The sequence below is a fragment of the Centropristis striata genome, chromosome 20 (genome assembly GCF_030273125.1).
Source record: "Centropristis striata isolate RG_2023a ecotype Rhode Island chromosome 20, C.striata_1.0, whole genome shotgun sequence".
In the NCBI taxonomy this organism is placed as follows: domain Eukaryota; kingdom Metazoa; phylum Chordata; class Actinopteri; order Perciformes; family Serranidae; genus Centropristis; species Centropristis striata.
This window is the reverse complement of record NC_081536.1, coordinates 27,105,734-27,125,062: the sequence shown is the minus strand read 5'-3', so window position 1 is coordinate 27,125,062 and position 19,329 is coordinate 27,105,734. Positions and strand designations below refer to the sequence as shown.

General features: G+C 37.9%; 1 protein-coding gene across 2 annotated transcripts in view; it reads right to left on the bottom strand.

Moving 5' to 3' along the window:
- Positions 1-19,329, bottom strand: part of gbf1 (golgi brefeldin A resistant guanine nucleotide exchange factor 1) — a 101,425-nt gene that overhangs the window by 43,247 nt on the left and 38,849 nt on the right. For both annotated transcript variants that reach the window (XM_059358842.1, XM_059358843.1), the window contains exons 4-6: positions 11,651-11,782; positions 4,824-4,942; positions 1,148-1,256 (exon numbers count right to left, since the gene is read on the bottom strand). In XM_059358842.1, the coding sequence (XP_059214825.1) occupies positions 1,148-1,256; positions 4,824-4,942; positions 11,651-11,782 (360 nt within the window). The remainder of the gene's footprint in view (positions 1-1,147; positions 1,257-4,823; positions 4,943-11,650; positions 11,783-19,329) is intronic.

The window sequence follows — 19,329 nt, the reverse complement described above, 5'->3', positions numbered from 1 at the left end:
TAAGCTGAAGCTAAGAGAGCAGAAACCAGAGTGCCAACAGTATTTCATTCAATATTTAACCATTTTAATGCAAAGTAGACCACATGCAGCTACACCTAAGAGAAACCAGTGTGCTGGTTAATAAACATGTCATCATATGGATTAAATGAGATGTTGAACAGGAGATAAACGTATATTCCTTTGTCATTGTAAATACAAGGCCAATCTCAACAAACAGCAGTGGTTCTAACAACACAGTCCTGTGTGACAGCTTCCCAACCTTTAGCTTGTGTCCACCAAGGTTATAATAGTTTTGGATTTTTCATTAGTTTTAGTTTCGTTGTGATTTTTTGTTTTCAAATTCAGTTAGTTTTAATTCATTTTAGAGTGAGTTTGCTAGTTTTAATTTGTTTTAATTTGTTTTATTTATTTGTTTATTTGTTGAAAATGCTTAGTTTTAGTATTAGTTTTTTTGTAATGAGGTATTTCTTGGGTTCCATATTAAAAAAGGTCACAATAAATGTTGCCTTTATTTTCTTTGTCTTATCCATCTCAGCCCCAATAAGTTTATTGAGTCATAAAACCAGATAGATGAAGTAGATTTCATATCAACCAAAAAGGTTTACGTATGAAAAAAGTTGACAAAGACGAAAACGAAAGACATTTTCACTATAATTTTAGGTAGTTTTAGTTAGTTTTGTAACCAAAAAATACAGTTTCAGTTAGTTATCGTTTTTATTTTTATTTCAGTTAACGAAAATGTTTTTTCAATTCTAGTTTTCGTTAACTATAATAAACTTGGTGTCCACTTTAAATGAAGTAATATGTGCGACCCTGTGACAGGTTTACTACATTTAGTAGTTATTGAGAGATTTTTCACTTTTCAGATTGGATTATCCCATTGGCTATGTCATGAACCTTATTTACGAGCGATTTATCTTGCAACCCATTTGGAGGTCTGGACCTCCAGGCTGGGAATTTCTGTTTTCCAGAAGGTCCAAAAACTATTTACAATGCATACAATCCATAGGAGTTGCTAAGGCCTTTTTGTATTACCGGTTGATGATGTTGCAACTGAAGTTAAACAATCGAAAATCAACTTGTGAGTCTGCCTAGAAATGACTATCATATCAGCGATAGATGTTGATGAGATTTTGTCGTAACTCACCACTTAGGCGCATCTCAAAGCAGATCCTGAAGCAGGACTGCATGATTTCACAAACAGACTCATTGGTCAGATGGGCTCCAACTGGTGTCAGCAGCAAAGTCCTCAGGACCTGAAACACAGATTAATATTACTGTACAAAAAACTGACGTCTATTCAATCGAGTTTATCTAAGAAATAATTCAACATAATGAAGTTGAAGCCAATCAGATAGTGCAACTGTATCAATTCTAATGCTTGTGCTGCGAGACAATTTTTTTTTATCCAAGCAGCACAGAAAATATACACAGAGCTCCACATCCCTGATTGAGACACTGTGGATGCACAAAAAGGAGCCTAAAATATGAGTAGGTCACTTCTCAAGAAAGTGCTAGAATTGACTATAAAGATGAATATAAAATATGCACACATGCTAAATCTGTACCATGATGGATAAAACTTAGATACATTTGTGAGAGTCATGGCAAAATCTTGGATTTAAGTATCCTTTTCCCAAAAGTACTGCTAGGTGACATTGCCATAAATAATGCTCTTTATGTGCATTCATTTGGTCTTACTGTCTTATGGCAAAACAATGTGATAGCATTTTAATTTTATTTTGGTTTCTATTCAGACATTCAGACTTTATTTATGTCATGCTGTCTGCATGCATACATGAATTTTGAGTTTGCTTCAATTCAGGTATAGCCCCCCTGGAGAAATACATAAGCCACTACAGGTGGTGAAGAAATACAGAGTTAGCATATGAGTATTTAGCAATGTAATGTAAACACTTAATAGTAACTTTCAGGATGTGTGAGCCAAGAGTCTGATATGAACCAATATACATTGTGAAAATGGAGTCAAGTTATTATTTCTAAAAGGTAAAAAAACAACAACAGCTAATAAATACATAAGTAAACAAATGAATAGTGTGGTGATAAATGTCGTAGCTGTCCCCATGTGTTATGGTGACAACACATTAGTGATGTCAGACCAATCCTGATATCATCAAATCAAATCAATCAAAATTACTTTATTATTAATTACTTTAATCCAGTTAGTCTGGTAACTCTGGAAGAATGAGACAGCCTGATGGCTGTAGGAGCGAATGTAATGTGGCACCTTGCTGAAACAGACTTTATCTTGTATCATGACAACATAACTGAAGGTGGAATTACGGGTGTTATCAATAAACTACACTAACTTTTGTAGATATTTTATTAACTATAACTAACAACATACCGTTGAGTCACTAAAGCATCAGCAGCTGCTGTGAGGACTGTACTGTGGCCAGGTTTCACACAGTAACTTCAAGCCTTTCACCTGTCAGTTTATGTTGTAAAATGTTTGTTAGAGCTGCATGTTGTCTGTTTGATACTCTTTCACAATACTGTAGAGAATATAATGTGATTCATATTGTCATCTGGCAACAGTGTATTAAAGCTTGACTGTGAAACAGAAATGTTTTGTATTTCCTACTGTCCCTATTTACTAACTGTAGTAAAGGATTCTATTTTCATAGTCAGGGTGTTAAATGGATCAGGTTTTTGGACCCCTCTACTGCATATCTATGAAATCAATTCAGTTTGGGTTTCACCTGTTTAAACAGTGTAAATACTGTATAAAATAGGGGTCATAAACTATGTTTATCCAAGGGCCATTATTTTTGAATGCATACATTATGGGTGTCCGGCTTTCAAATAAATAAAAAAAACCAAGGGATTTATGCCTGGTTAGCCTATCATTGTTTGTTATTCTCACTTCCTCACTAAAGTAATGCTATTTTTATTTGCCAATATCAGTGTGAACTGACTCATAAAAACCTGAGAAATCTATAATGATAACTTAAGTGTTTTTTATTTCCATCTTAATTGTTTTGGAAGTTACTTCCAAGATAAAAGTACTAGATATCCTAAATACAGAACGCACTTTTTTTCCTCCATTTTTGATAGCTGGTGCACAGTGTAAATATTTTGTTAAAGAACATGACACATTTCTAACAAACAGGGACGCTTTTTTTCTGCCTTTTCTTACTCAATGTATATATAAGCAAAACCCTCCTTACAAATAGGGTTATGGTTAGAGTTAGAAATAAAGCCCCTTCTTCATAGTTAATGAAATAGAAACATAAACTGGGTACATAATTCACAAAGCAGTGACTTTAACTTTTAACTGTCCGGATTATGTCCTCCATCAAAGGTTTCTTCTATACCGACATGGTATCAGATGGTAATGGAGCTCACAGGTCAGTGTTCATCTTGGTGAGTCTTCCTACCTGCCAAGCAATAACTTGAAACCTCTGATGGTTTCCCATACTGTGTAACCCAGTTGGAGGAGGTTATATTACAGCAAGCCCCATAGGATGTCATATCTAGTTGCAACCTTGTTGCTTGTTGTTATACCAATTGCCTAATCAATAGAACAGTAAAAAAAAAGAGAGAGATGATGAACGCTTTGAAAACTTTGGGAGTCTTAAGACATATTTGTAACTAAAATCATAAGATGTAACCTTTGCTGCGATTACCATTGTAAAAATCTTTTGTTTGTCTATTTCTGTACAAAATATGTATGATTTAAAACATGCATGATATTGTCAGAAGACTGACATAATAGAAACATTATGTTTAAGCAATCTTGTCCTGCTCTACTTGTGCCGTTTAAGCTTGCATGGTTACTGCATGCGTATGTAAAATCAATGTGGAGAGTATCAAAACTAACTGGAGCATGGTGGCTGGATGCTGAACAGCTGATGCTGTTGGAAATGTGGGATTTGGTGGAACTAATATGAATTGTAAGTTGGATAATACAATTTAAGAGCTGATGCTACACTGCAATGGTGGTTTAAAGGGTAAGATAAAGTTGAATTAGTAAGAAAACTGCTGAGTCATGGTTGAGTAGAAGTGGTGACAAAACACAGTAGTAGTATGTAGAGAAAGAGGTCCCAATAACAGCAAAATGTACCAATGATGAACAGAGATTAACTGATGGAGATCTTGTGATGCCGAATGAAAGTGATGAGTCATGTTTGGCTTTTTGTTGATGCAGAATAACTACTTGAAAAATATAACAAAGAAAATCAATATTGGGCTATAATCTGTAAAACCAGTAAGGAAAGTGTTTGTTTATGTCTGTGTCTGTTTCTGATTGAGTAATTGAGTGTGTTACATTTTTTTGCAGCAGCTGACCTCAATCAAAAACCGTAACTCCTATGACTTTCATTTTCCACACATTCAGGAACACAGTGTGTGAATTTTGTGTGTGGTGTTAAAAAATGTCCAGAAATGTTTGAATTTAGTTTCTAGCTGACAGTATGAATGAGTCATTCATTAATAGTTAAATTTCTGCTACATTCTCCATTCATTGGAATAGAGAAAAATAGTAAAATGCAGATGTGGAATATTTCTGAAATTAAGAAAGTTATGAAGGAGAAAAATAATAGTCGGAATGTCCTAACTGAGCTCAACAATATTTTCTTGCTTTTCCAAATTGTTGTACACAGATTTGGGAATAGTCATGTTAAGTGAAATTTATATTTTGTATTGAAAAATACATACTTTTCTTGGTGAAGTACCCCCAAAACCTCCCTCCAAATACATGGACATGCATCTTTCACAAACTAAGTGAAAATGCTGTTATTGGTTGGCTCAATCAGGTCAGTGGAAGGCCAATATAGTTACTGCCAGTAAAACTGTTGTACCTGTAGAATTTTCATTAGGACGACTTCATCGCTGGCAGGGTCTGTTCCCACAAATCTGGCGTGTGTGACTGCGTCTGCCATATTCTCAATGGCTTCTGCTGCCGCTTCATGATTAGCATCTGGAAACAGACAAGAAACACAATTTTCTCAAAAGCTGATTCAGAAAATTCAGTCTTGATTAGTTTATTAATGAGAGATCTAAACAGGAAAAACACTGGAAGGAAAGTTTAGGAAAGGAAATGTTACTTTTATAAAGCATATAATGTGCAGATTTTAGTGTTATTGTCAGCGACGTTTAAATCCAACTTCAGTATATGTTCTATGTTGAGTTCATACATTTAATTGTGTTGAACTGGAGTACCATTATCATTCTGAACACCGCTTCAAATCTTTTTACTCCATTTACAAATGGGGTGGAGAAAAGATGATGATTTCCCAAAAAGTTGGGAAGTTGTGATACATGTAAATAAAAACAGAATGCATCAAATACAGAATGAGTGCATATATTTACAAAACACTTCACTTTACAAAACTTCCCAGTTTTAACATAACATATCTTGTCTTGTACTGTATTCAATTAAATGTTGGTCGCAAATCATAGCATTCTGTTTTTATTATGTTTTTCCCAGTGTACCAACTTTTTGGAAATCAGGGTTTTACATACGTGAGGAGCTGAATTTTAGAAACACTTCTCAAAAATACAGTCCCATGCAGCACCACCTCAACAAACTATTAATGAAAATCACTCTGACAGTGTTGAGAATTTATTTGTCTGAATAAAATAAAAATAAAAAGTTAATCCAAGTTAAAACATAAGTTAACAGTAATATTATTAAAAACAGTTCATGTGTGTAATATGTGATTAAAATAGACTACATTTCATTTAATGGATTTGGATATACATTTAAAAAAAAAGACTTCATTTCCCAAGATGCTCTAGGAGCAGAGCTAACGTACGTGATTACGTCAGTTTGTTGTGTCAGCCAGCTGTGATGAACCTCTGCATGAACGCACACGCTGTATGTTTTTTGCTCTTCTATATTTTTCAATAAAGAATGTCTGAACATGAAAGAAAATTTTCTGCATTTTCTGCTACGGACAGTGTCATTGGAAACTGGGACATACAGCAAAGAGGGGAACGATGCAGGAGGAGAGCTGTTTTCAAATGTTGGCATAAAATATATAACAGCTCACCACACTATATGGCTTGCTGATTATAATAATATACTGAACTCAGCAAAGAGCAGAACAGAGCTGCTGTTGTGACCCACAGACTGCACAAAACTCCTTACTTAGCCAAGTTCCTTGATCTTCTTGTACTCTCTTTGGTACAGCTGTAGACAGCTGTAGACTTTTTCAAACAATTTTTTTCTCTGCACTTTGAGCACCACAAGCCAAGTGGCATCGAGTCCCGTTGAAATCGAGAAAAGGCAAATATCTCTATGGTCTGCATCTGTAAAACTGGGGAACTAACGGCAAAACAATCTTAAGTGATCATGGAAATGTGTACAAAATAATTCATCGTTCATTATTTCAGTGGTAATGGAAATATAGGCTTCGTAAACTCAGCAACCAAGAACACAGCTCCAACAGCCTAGCGCATAAGAAAAACTAGACAAATGTGGTGTGGCCTATCTGCATTGTCCTTCAAACCCTGGGATCTAATGACCAGATGTGGCCTTTTGTTGGGGGTAGGCTGGGACAAATTGGCTGTCAGAGCAACAGGAGGCAGTGTTTTTGAAACCCGACCGGCTGGCCAGCTCTCTGCCTGGAGCCGGCCTGTTTTCCTTTCCCATCGCCCTCAGGAGCAGCAATTCATTAACTAATAAGCACAGGGGGAAAGAGAGGGGAGCGGAAGGATGGAGGGAGGGAGGTGTAGATGAGGATTTTCCAAGTAAAACAACAATGCAAGCTGTCAACATCAAGAATCTGATAAATGGAGAAGATGGCAAGCTCTGCGTTTACCGTGATACGGAACCTTTTTGTTTGAGCATGTGATTACTACTAGACATTAGATGAATTGTAATTATGTTCTTAGGGAACTGACCACTTAGCAAAGGTTTGGTACATTTTGGTGATTAACAGCTGTTGTAAAGACCTGGAGTGCTGACAGCATATTAGTCAGAAATTGTTAATGGCAAACTGATTAGAAGCGTGGTTGAGGCCATTGAGACAGAGCAATGCCAACGTCCCTCCAGAGGCAAGGGTGACAACAAGCATGAAAGTTGTGCTGAAACCATCCAATGTCCTGACACAGAAACTGGAGCCACAGGGGGATCCAGCAGAATGTCAGAAGTGATATAAAACACTAATCCTTCTCTTGGCACACAGTCTATACAAGTGGTGTCCAAAGGGAGGGTTGCGGGGGCATTGTTAAAATAACATTGAGAAAAGGAGAGGCTCAGTATTAGTGTGTGTGTGCCTGAGGGTATGTGGGCAAAGTCAATAGGGGTTTGAACCAGCTGCCACATAAAGCAGTTTAAGTAATATCAAACTCTGGTTACAAAAATCAAAGATGTGGCGTGATTGAGAGCGAGCAGAAAGGGCTGATTTTAAAGAGAGCAACACACAAAAAGCTCTCAAGCTGCACTCTGCATAAGGGCCAATACATCTTTAGAAACCAAACAAAGGGAGTGCTGCTTTTTCCATCATCAGAGAAGAAAATGAGTTTGTTCACCTGTTCATCTTCTGAATAGCACAAGATCACCTTTCAGCCAGGCGGTGCTACTCCCATCTTTAGCTACACGGTCAGGGTACAATAGTAAATGCATGGAATGCATATATTGATATGATTTTGTTGTCTTGATGGCTTGTTTTTTTTCATTTACTCTTCCAAAGACCACACAACAAACATGTTGTTAGTTCCCCTAAATGATTCCAGGAACAAGGCAAGGTTTGAGGTGGTTATGTACAGTATATACATTTGCATAACAACTTACTCCATGTATATAAAGTAGCTTAATATATTACCCATTTTATAATTTTCAACTAATAATTTAAGTACAAGATCATTAAAGTGCTGAAAAACGCCATTCAGCCAACATCTATGTTTCAGAGCCAGGAGTGCTTCCATTCTCATTCCCAACACGTCACATAAGGACACTTGATCAGAACCCCTTGGTGACTTTTTAATGTACTGGGCACTCAGATGCATGCACAGCCAGACCGAGTTAGAGTTAGGGTTAGCATTAATGTTCTGAATGTCACGTACAGCACTTTTAATACAAAACCATAATCAGAGCTGACAACACAGAACAAGTTACGGCCAAACATTTTGATAGACGTGTGCTGGTTTTGATCAGGCTATTACACATCTCTCACAACTATTACAAAGAAAAGCTCTTGAGAGAGAAAGCTACTGGGGATCTGGATGAGGGACATTTTAAAAAGGTCAAGATAATTCTGAAGTCATTATTACTGTAGTCTTTCCTTGGAATTTTCCCATCGAAGGTGTTTGATTGGATGTTGCTCTTTTCTTTGTTGAACTACATGTAACGTTGCTGCTCATGACAATTATTTACCTCTTTCTTTTATTACAACAGCCATTTTAATCAAGAATAACTATTTATTCAACACTGAAGTCACAGGCAGGCTACAGCTGTAGTCTAAGCTCATCTCTTCTGGCAGTGGCTGCAGCTTAAGCCTCAGCTGAGCCCGCTCTGAGCCCTATGTGGGCTAGTGACCATGCGGCTGCTAGCAGCACAGTGAGAGGCTTTGCTGACTCCGCTGGGCAGGAAAAAAAAAGAGGGAGAATGAAGGAAGAACAAGGGAGTAGAGATGAGCAGTGGGAAAAGAGAGGATAGAGCAGAGATCTGGATATCTGTCAGCACTGAGGCTTAGTTCACTGCTCCCTCCATGCCAGTAGACCTCAGGCCACAGATTGAGAGAAATTACTTTGAACTAAATGAAATGGGTGAGTGAAATGAGTGGGTGTGTGTGTGGGAGACGAGTACCTTTTCCTTTCTCTTGGTCTCTAGACAAGCACACGCATTAAAAAGAGGATGGTGCAGAGGACATGTTGCAGATACAAGGAGGGATCATATTCAGTACAACAGTCAGGATAAACTGGGACACACCGCCTGCTGAAGGTGGTGTTCTCACTAAAGGCTTAGAGAGGAGTGATGGTGTAATAATTGCACAGCTAAACTGACCCTGAACATCAAAACACTCCATCCTTTGCTGAAAGCTTACAGGACACAAAATGGTAGCATGAATCATTCAGCACGTGTAACAATCAAGTAGTGGCATCATGTCGTCTTACAGGTAGATAAAACTGGTCTAAGTGTGAGGTTTCATGCAAACCCATTTCTAAGTAACATTGTTAAAATAATAAAATATGAATCCAGATGAAAAAGAAACAAACGGGGACTTCTTTTGTATTTCGTCCTTGCCAGCAGATGGCAGTACTTGACAAGACCAGTGTTGTTGTCCCATCTGTCCATTTACAACTCCTATCTTTTCAGCTCTCCTGGAGGCAAGGTTGCCTTTATATATCCTAACCCCTCTTATGATTAAAGGTAAAACAATGTGTTGATAAATAATGTCAGTATATTCTTCAGACAATCCCTTGGAGCATCAAAAGATATGGTCTTATGATCAAAATGTTTGTAATTAATGTTGTTATCATTATTAATAGAATTGAATGTACTGACTTGCACAAGTGTCAAACAGGGGAAATACCGAGATACAATGTGGCAACTGACACTGAGATGATAATGTAGCGTTCATCTTAATTTGTATTTTTAAAACACATAACTCATTTTTTATATGTGTGACATTTTGCCAGACAAAATATACAATGACTGTGGTCATATAAAATTAAACACAAACCAAAAACAGGCACTGGACAATGAAATGAAGATTAATAAATGAGTGTTATTCAAGAGGAATTACTGTTTGAAAATTCATTAGAAGGCAATGCATTATTTTGAAGTTAAGACAACGAATGAAAAACCACTGCTTAGAACTGTATGTTCCTTGAAAATCTAAATATTACACAGTCATTCAACGCTTTGATGAGAAACGATGTCTTTACTCTCCTCTAAGAGTCTCGGACACATTCTTTAGATTGGGTTTCAATAGTCTTAAAACCACCAAAAGTACCAGAAAAATTAGATGCATAAACAAGAGAAGAGGGGGTGTGTTAACAGGCTGCTGGAGACTATGACTGTTTGAGCAACAGAAGTCAAACTGAGATGAAATGCGGCAGGGTTAATAAAGTTGTCGACATACTGTCATATTTCTTTGTCTTTACAACAACTGGAGAGTGAGAGAGAGCGTGCCGTACGGGCACACTTGTGCACCCCTCAGAACAATGCTGATGATATGCCGGTGGTGGTACGATGGCGTCAGGATGGGGGTGGTGGGGATTAAGGGAGCTGGTGTCAGGTCTGGAGTGACAGACAGAGGCTCTGGGACTCGGGGGCCGATTTGTGAGGTGATCTTTGAACAGATATTGTGTATGCATCTGTGTGAGCCTTGGCAGATAGAACTGCATGACATTTTGTTTTAAGACATTTCAGTTTAAACTTTTAAAGCTCTGTTTAAACATTGTAAAAAAAAAAAATGTTTTACTAGTTTGCCATGTTCCTGTTAGCTCAGGCTTTTATTTAGTTTATCAATGGCTGCAGTTGTTTTCAAAGCAATGTAACATTGACTCAAGCCCTGCTACTTAGACCAACATCTGGTGATGCATGCTCATTTCACACTTAACAAAACAACTGGTAGACACTGGGCCAGATTTCCATGATGAGGCTAATGAGGACAGGCAGTCCTGACTGGAAGCCAGCACAAGTCAGCTTCTGCATTGATGATGAGAAAAAGACACTCCTGGCATTCGTAGACTGATCTGCCTATGAGCAGCAGCATTGACTGAAACGCAGCTTCACAACTTTCACACTTTCATGTAGGGCTGCAAAATCTGACATGAAAAATGTTGAATTTTGACTGATATTGCAGTTGCGATATGATTCACAATGTTAAATTGAAAAGCACACAAATGATAATGGTCTAATTTCTCTCTCTTTTTTGCGAGGGTCCCTACCAAACAAAGATTTTTGTTCTCAAGGCTGTAGAATATGATTTGTCGGCCACAACACATAATATAGAATGTTTTTGGCACATATTCTTGCTTAAATAAATTCTAAACCTTTGGACCTCTACTTTAAAAGTGTTCAGATGATAGACTAACTGAACTGACTTTAACTTACTGCTGCTTTATGACGAAATAAAGCTGAAGACATATGTAGGCTTCATTTCAAAAGGTGTTAATGGGTTTTTGAGCATACATATAAACACTTTAGTTTCAGAAAAATGCCCTTATTTTACAAGGTATAACATTTTTGGAAAATCTTTGAAAACACAAGTTCAGTGACAAAGTGCTGCACATTATCCACTGGAGGATAAAGTAAATATCCAACAAATGTTATCAGGTAAGCATGAAGTAACTTCATGTTGAATATAATTCTTTTAAATGAGCATGTGTGTAACTTTGAGGGGGCCTTCTTTGTGTATCCGTACCAACACAAGTCTGCTGCTTAAAAAAAAAAAAAAGAGAAAAGGTCCCAGCTCACGTTGGTTGAGCAGATGAGCCTCGATGTGATCAGCCCAAAAATGTCCTCTATTAGAATAGTATCGTTGTGTGTAGTACAAGAGTGTTTTTGTGTTACCAAGACATTGGACGTCACAGATTATTGAAAGGCAAACAGATTCAAGTAATACACAAATGGGTTGTGGGGCCATGTGCTTTTGAAACATAAGCATCCTTTTAGAGTAAAATTTAACATTAGCAATGTGTCTGATCTTTTCATTTGGTTAACATTTCTTACCTATAAGGCCATAGGAAAGAAACTTGTTGACAGAAGTAAGGGCAAGGCCTGTGATTGGTCCAGTGGTATCCTCAGAGCGGACCACTTCAAGGAAGGGCCTCAGAAAAATGTTGGGTTCAACATCTGACAGCTCTGAAAAAAAGTAGAAAGACAAACACACCAGTAAGTCATGGAAACATAAGATTATGGAAATATATAACTGTTAATGTACTTTTATACACCATATTCTAATTCCTTTTTACCATTTGAATATATGGAATTTGCGTATCAGGCTATGACTGTCACACACAATACACTCTACAAGATGGGAGACACTTCGACAAATTACAAAATATAATGTCTGAGACACTTTTGACCAGATCATACAGTCTCAAGGAAGCACACACACAAATTATTTATAGAGACAGAAACCAGAAAACCTCATTCAAAAACCCACTGACGTTTGTAACTGTGCTAATAGCTGAAATTCCTGCCTAGAAACAGAGCCTTTCTCACCACTGTGTTGTGTGGCTCGCTTCTTGTGTTTTGATCAGGACCGTAGTTTTGTTTCCACTGCTGCTCAATACTCAATATTTATGCTTTTAACAGCCTTTTAACTTCAATTTCAAAGTTCGGTGAAGATATTGGTATCATGTAAAGCTAAAAAGAATCCATTAGTGCCAACCATGTCGGGATATCTTGTCATTTAGAGGGTTGAGGCACCATAGTTAGACTACATTTTGTCAAGGGAAAAATTGACATAGCTATTTTCAAAAGGGAATTGCACAAGTTGTGTATGACTGGATAACTGTTGCAGATTGGTTGAGCCCAATGCTATTCATGTGTGATTATGTTCGTCCCCATAGTAGCATTTCATTGCAGGAAAGCGTTTCTTGAAACTTGAGCTCAGTGTATAAAATGAGCTGCTGTGACCTCTAGGATAATCACAGCCTCATGAAACTTAATAACAAAAAACTAGAGAGCTAGAGCATTCGCAGGACGAACTGCTTTATTGGCTTTACTCGCTATATTTACGATAAGGGTTTTTTTTGCTCGCCATTCAATCTCCAGAAAATGAATTTGTGGATTGAATGGATTTTTCTATTATGTTCCTCAACTTGGTCATGTGTTATTTTGAAGATTTTTTGTCCATTTTTATCAATTCTCGAGTGGTTAAAAATTTAGCCCCAAATCTGTATCAAATGGTATCAACCCAAAAATTGTTGGAACAGCTTATGAGACATGATTGAGCATGGGAAAAGCCACCATATACACCCACCATTATGGTTTAAGTATTTTAATTTTAATAATAAATTTGAATTCATTCATTATTTTTCAACAAAGCCATCCAAAGTCAACAATTGGACGTTTAAAATTTTGAAAGTTTGGGTTTTTTGTTCCTTACAGCTGAACCAATTGGATGGCGAAACGTAACAGACATACATGTGCGTTGTGTTTACGCTCTGAGATGGGCTCCTGCTTGAGTTTTGGTGAGAATGGCTGAGCATGACTAACTACAGATGGATACAATATGACCCCTCCTGGCTTCAAAGCTAGCAAATGGAAGCATTTTAGAGTCTATACAGTTGAAGGGAAAAGCGACCTGAACAAGAGTCACACTGTAGGTCTGTGTTAATTAACTGTAAGGACGCTGCTACAGGCACACTTCTCTTTTCTTTCCTGTTGGTTCTATAACCATAATAAATAAAATAAAAGTTCATTAATTTAATTTCATTATGAATCATTCCAAATATACTATATTTTAAAAGGCAGGTTCCCAACTTGAGGATATAGACTTGTGTTAATATCCTTAATACATAATGAATTGAATAAAAAACAGGGTCTCTGCAGGTTTCAACTAATCGAATTTAAGACTCTTTAAGACTTTTTTAAGACCATAATGAAAACCATTTAAGACCCATTTCACATCCATAATGGCAAAAAAAGTACAAAAGACATGAAGGAAGATTGGACGCCCAGAATTACTTGCAAAGTATATACATTTATTCACATCTCAAATTCTGACCGGCTGCATAGGTACTTAGTTCTGTTTTCTAGTCATGTTATGGCATCCTCAAAAATCTAAACATTTAAAAGACTGAAGTTAATGCATTTGTTTTACATTAAAGTAACGTTAATACGACCTTTCGAATCGTATTTAAGACATTTTATGACATTTTAAGAGAAATTTAGACATTTTAAGGCCTTAAATTCAAATTATTGGATGTTAGACGTTTTAAGACGTTTAAAGACCCCACGGATACCCTGAAAAAAAGTATTTTAAAAAATAATAAACTCAAATAATTAACCTTTAGGTAACTGACCAGAGTAAAATAGCATATGTCAGAAGCAAACCATAATCATCAAGATAAGTGTCAAGAAGTGCCACCAATTCAATGCTACAGTTTATTAAATCCAGCTGCAGTGCGAGATGCACTAGACCTTCCTCTGTAATTAGTTCCCAGAGAAGGGAGCTTCGCTGGGCATTCCACTCTGGGAAACCACCTCTGGCCAATCTCCCCTAGTCTCTCTCTTTCTTTGGAGCATTCAGAGAGAAAGGGGGTCAAGAGGGGGGACGCAAAAATAAAAAACAGGTAAAACAACAACAGAGAAAATTAGTAGAGTCACGCATGCTGCTGTGAAATGTTGTGCCAGAAGACTGCTTGCCACAGCAATACCGTGAGGATTATGGCTTTCTTAAGAGCAGCTCCACTCCAGACAAGAAAAAAACAACTTGGACATCAAAAGCGCCTAGGAGAGCCTCCAACCAATTTCCAAAAGTGCACATGTGACTGCCGTGCATTAGCGTGTGATATCCAATACCCCTGCAGCTTGTTTAGAGATCAAATATGAAATAATTTGAAAATTTACACAGTCCCTTTATCGGCCGCCAGGTTACTTTTATGCCTCGCTTTCAAAAGCAATTATCTTGCTTGCTGCTTTATTTAATATTTTGACATCTGGCGTTTTATTTAAGTTGTTGTAGCAGCAGCTTTGGTTCAAAGGGTGAAGGGTGACACCAAGTGTAAATTTAACACAAACTGCACAAAAAAATAAACACTGTTTTTTATGAAAGATATCATTTGAACATGAAAGCTGCACACAGCTGTGAATTTCTACATGCATGAGGCAGACGTTTCTTGCGGTATGTGGCACTGCAAATGACATATTGACAAATTTAACACCACCTACAGTGTCCACTATGTTCACTACTTAGCACTGGTCAATATTGCCATGCATGTGACCTCACGGCCAGACTCTTATGAGGCAAGAGAAATTTAGTGCAGATTCTTCCTGTTTCATGGTGAAATACTGAAATTTGACGCATTGCCATGGCAACACCGCTTAATGAGAACTCTCAATAAAGCATTCTCAAAGTTATAGCGATTTTCTGACCACATTTGATTTGGTGGATCTGGTCAACCAGCTGAGAGGAGTACATAAAAGTATAAATCATGTTTATGAGTGGATGTTGAACTGACCAAATTAGAAGCCGATGGGTTAAATCTCTTGGAGTTTGTTCCAGGGTTTTGGCGAAAAATACAAAAAAATAGCATTCTAATATTCAGAATGACCCATAACGTAAAAATGTTTCATTGAGGTGCCATTCTAATGACTTTTCAAGCACCTATTGTCCCTAAAATATGCATTCAAAGGCCAAATAAAAACCACAATAATAATACCTTCAGTTTCAAAAAGGTCCTTTCAACGGTCGGTGCTCGGGCTCTAATAAACTTCTGAATTAAGCAAAACAAAAATCAGTGTTAACTTGTGAGGGAACGAGAAAGCTCTGCTGGTTCGACCTGTCCATCAGCTGCCAGAAAACTTTTTAAAGAGGGTTTTGTGTCCCATTACTTTACAGTGTAGTGAGGGTGGAAGGAGGCTGCTCAAATGAATCTGTCAATAGATCCTGATGAAGACTTCATCAGAGGCGATCACCCTGTAAGTGCTATGGCTGCGTTCACAAAGACCACAGATTGGAAAACTCAATTGTGTTGTATTGATCCAGCTGGCCATCGGTGAACACAGGGCTGACTGGAGCGGTCTGTCGGTGGCCACCACCAATCTTTTTAAATAAAGTCTAAATACAGGCTCTGTACTTCAACTCAATCTCCGGGGCTTGTGGAGTGAAGTGAGATAAATAACGACGGCTGCAGCCGGGCTGAGGCAATCATTCTATAACCAGGTTAACCTCTGGCTGACATTGACCAAAAAAAAAAAAAAATCACGCAGGATTAAACCAGCTCACCAAGGCATGCATGTTGCCATCTGAGGGCTGGCTTTGCTGGGTACAAGGCCTGATATAAGAGCGAGTACAAGTCTAACTTGAGTTCAGCTTAATTGATAAAACAAGAGGTTTGTGAAATGAGCCCATTACGATTCACCATGAGACTAACTCTTTCTATCTTCACCATACTGAAGCTCCATCTTTCTGCTTGGAGCTGTGGTGAGAGTATCCAGCCATGTGTGGATTAACTCTCCAAATGACCCCAGCAATGAGGGAGAGGAGAAGCAGGGGTGAACCTTTAACCCCAGGAGAGCACCTCGGGATGATGCCGGCTCACCGCAAAACAGAAGACATCTTTAACACATGCACATGTATTGGCACTGGAGCAGAAAAGGCTTAGAATACAGGGAGCAACAGCAGGAGAGGAATCTGAGCAGCAGATACACCTTATTGTCCAAACAATAAGAGAAGAAAAACTACACGAGGAGGATCAAGAAATGAAACACAAACAATATCCATCCAACCACACCATCCCAACAAAAACATACATACATTTGAATGTCTTTGCAGGTCAATAGTTAAAAGATGATGTGTAAAAACATAGTTTCTATTTATGTGAATTACTATAAAAAGAAATGTTTCATTGGTTTTAAATTGGTGAAACTAAAACAGAACACTTAACATTTAAATGAGTTTTGTGCTCTTAACATATGAATTGACCTGGAGTGTGATTGCCGGTCATATCTCCTTTTTTTTTTCATTTCCATTCCGATGTACAATGAGACCAAACAAGCCGAGAGAGATTCTCTGTGTCTGATGCTATACAAACAAAAAGCCAATTTTCCAAACTATGCAGCTGTTGGAATGCGTGCATCAGTATGATGGAAGGAGTGACACAATCATTTTGATGAAGCTATTCACAAAGAAATACTAACACTGCAGCCACTGGGTTAGCCAAACTCATTTGTTGTTGATTGATTCAAATATAAAAAATGAAGAACTGATTCTGCTAATCTAATGTGGCACATATTTTATACTGACACAGACCTCAGCTTCAACTGCTTTACTACTGTAGTAGTAATAACAACTAAAATCACATTACATAAAATGAAATTACATTTAAATTCAAGATTGGAGAGTGAGTAGGTAAAAGAGAGAGAGAGAGAGAGAGAGAGAGAGAGAGAGAGAGAGAGAGAGAGAGAGAGAGACAGAGAGAGAGCAAGAGAGAGACAGAGAGAGAGCAAGAGAGAGACAGTGAGAGAGAGAGAGAGACAGAGAGATAGCGAGACAGACAGACAGACAGAGCGAGAGCGAGAGCGAGAAGACCCTGGTGTTGAGGCAACCACAGAATATTGTAATAGTACATAAGTAATGTGAATTCAAAAATTATATGTTTGTGGTTGGTAGCTATTAAGAAAGTGATAGGCGGGCCCAAGTGTTTTTGCTACCTGCCCGAGCTGAATGAACGGAAATATAAAATAATCTCCCCTCATACCGTAGAGGCAGCAAACTCTACATCGCACACTGGGTTGATTTTACTCATCTAACTTCTTATCCTTGAAGTGGCCACTTGTCCAATCAGACTTTACCTTTTTTCTGGAGGAAAGACAAGCTGTTGCAGCCTGTGATCGTCTGTAAAACATCATTCTACAAACGTAATTGGCCTCATTGTTGGCTGGTAATTTGGTTTGTGAATTATGCGGGTTAACTAGCAAGTTAGCTGGAGTTGGTACAGCGCTTACTGCAGATAACATTAGGTAATGTTAGGTTGGCTGATTTATGAACTTCGTTGTAAGGAGAATGAATCGATTAATCGAATAATATTTGATTATTAAAATTAATCGTCAACTATTTTGATAATCAAATAATTGGTTAAAGACAAGTCAGCTTCTTTAATGTGAATATTTCTGGTTTCTTTGTTCCTTTATGACAATAAACTGAATATCTCTTTGGTTTGTGGACAAAACAAGAGATTTGAGGACGTCATCTTGTGGTTTGGGAAACACTCATTGATATTTTTAAACATTTTATTGACCGAACAACTAATCGATTAATCGTGAATCGACAAATTCATCGATAATGAAAGTAATCGTTAGTTGCAGCCTTAGTTGTAAGGTTGTTCCTCTGTCCCCTGATGATGCTGCAAATGGTCCATCTAACATTATTTGATTTGTCTGGGATTCTCAGACAATACTCAGAGTGCTGTTTTAACTCTGAAACAATCATATTAATTTTTGAGCTGTTTGTGATGAGGCTCTAGCTGTGCATGTTTTCGAGCAGGTATAGACCATACTTTCTAATTCTATAAGAATCATAATCTATAGGACCCAACATTCCCCCGTGAGCAGTGGTGGCAAGGAAAAACTCCCCATTAAAGCTCTATGACAGACAGCAGCAAAAGAAATAACCTTGTCCAGCTGTTACATCTCTGAGACATTACTGCAGTGCACACCTTTGTGCACGGCACATGCACGCAAAGCTCAACCCCAACACTGACCCACAGTTGACAAGCTTTCAGTGAAAATGAACAAAACAAAATGACACCTTCTATAAAAGGTGCAACAAAGAGAGAAAGGGAGCAGTAGATAAGGGAGGGGTGAATCCCTCCTTTGACTGACGCAGCGGCCCAAAACCAAACACTGATGGTTATTGATCTGGACCTCTTCAGCTGCTAAAATTAAGAGTCAGGGTCCTTGGCTGCAATGCTGGGGAAAGAGGCAACGCTTTAACAAGACCAGCAAGGCTAAATGAAATCCAGGGAGAATTTTGCTGTTCATCTGCTGAACAAAGTCTTGCACGACAGTATTTTTATCCATCTGTCGGGAGAAGTTTGATGAATGTCAGCCCTCCTTAGTCCTTGGCCCCCACCCTCGTTTCATTCATTCTTCTTTTCTGCCCTCGGTCCCTGTATCTCCTGAATGAAATTGACACTTGTAGAAGGGGCAATTAGGATGAAACAATGCTATGGAGCTCCATATGGTCATTTCATTGGGCCACAGTGGTATTTTATAGATGCTTGGAACAATGCCTCTGCACAACCTAAACAGGCAATTTGAAAGCCCTTGAGAAATTAAAACTTTCTAAAATGCTTGGGAGGGCGGCTGTAATGGCTACTGCAGGGAAGCATTTCCTAAAGGGCTACATGGAATATAGTTTGCATTTGTATTTACAAGAACACTGTTACTGGATTGTTCAAGTAGCTATCCAAAAGCCCTACAAGCATTTATAAGCTCCTTAAGCCAATTCAGTCACTAAGTCAATCAAAAGATGTCTTCACATTGCTTCTTCAAGAAAGTAAAAAATGTAACAGTTGCTATTTATTTTATTTCTGCAGTGAAAATGCAACAGTGATTCAACAGTCACAGCTAACAGTAAAGTACAGCTTTTTGATAGGCAAGCTGGTAGTAGGCTAAATAACTTCTTCTTCATGTAATTTCATGTCATTCCAGGTTTCATCTACACTGCAGGAAAT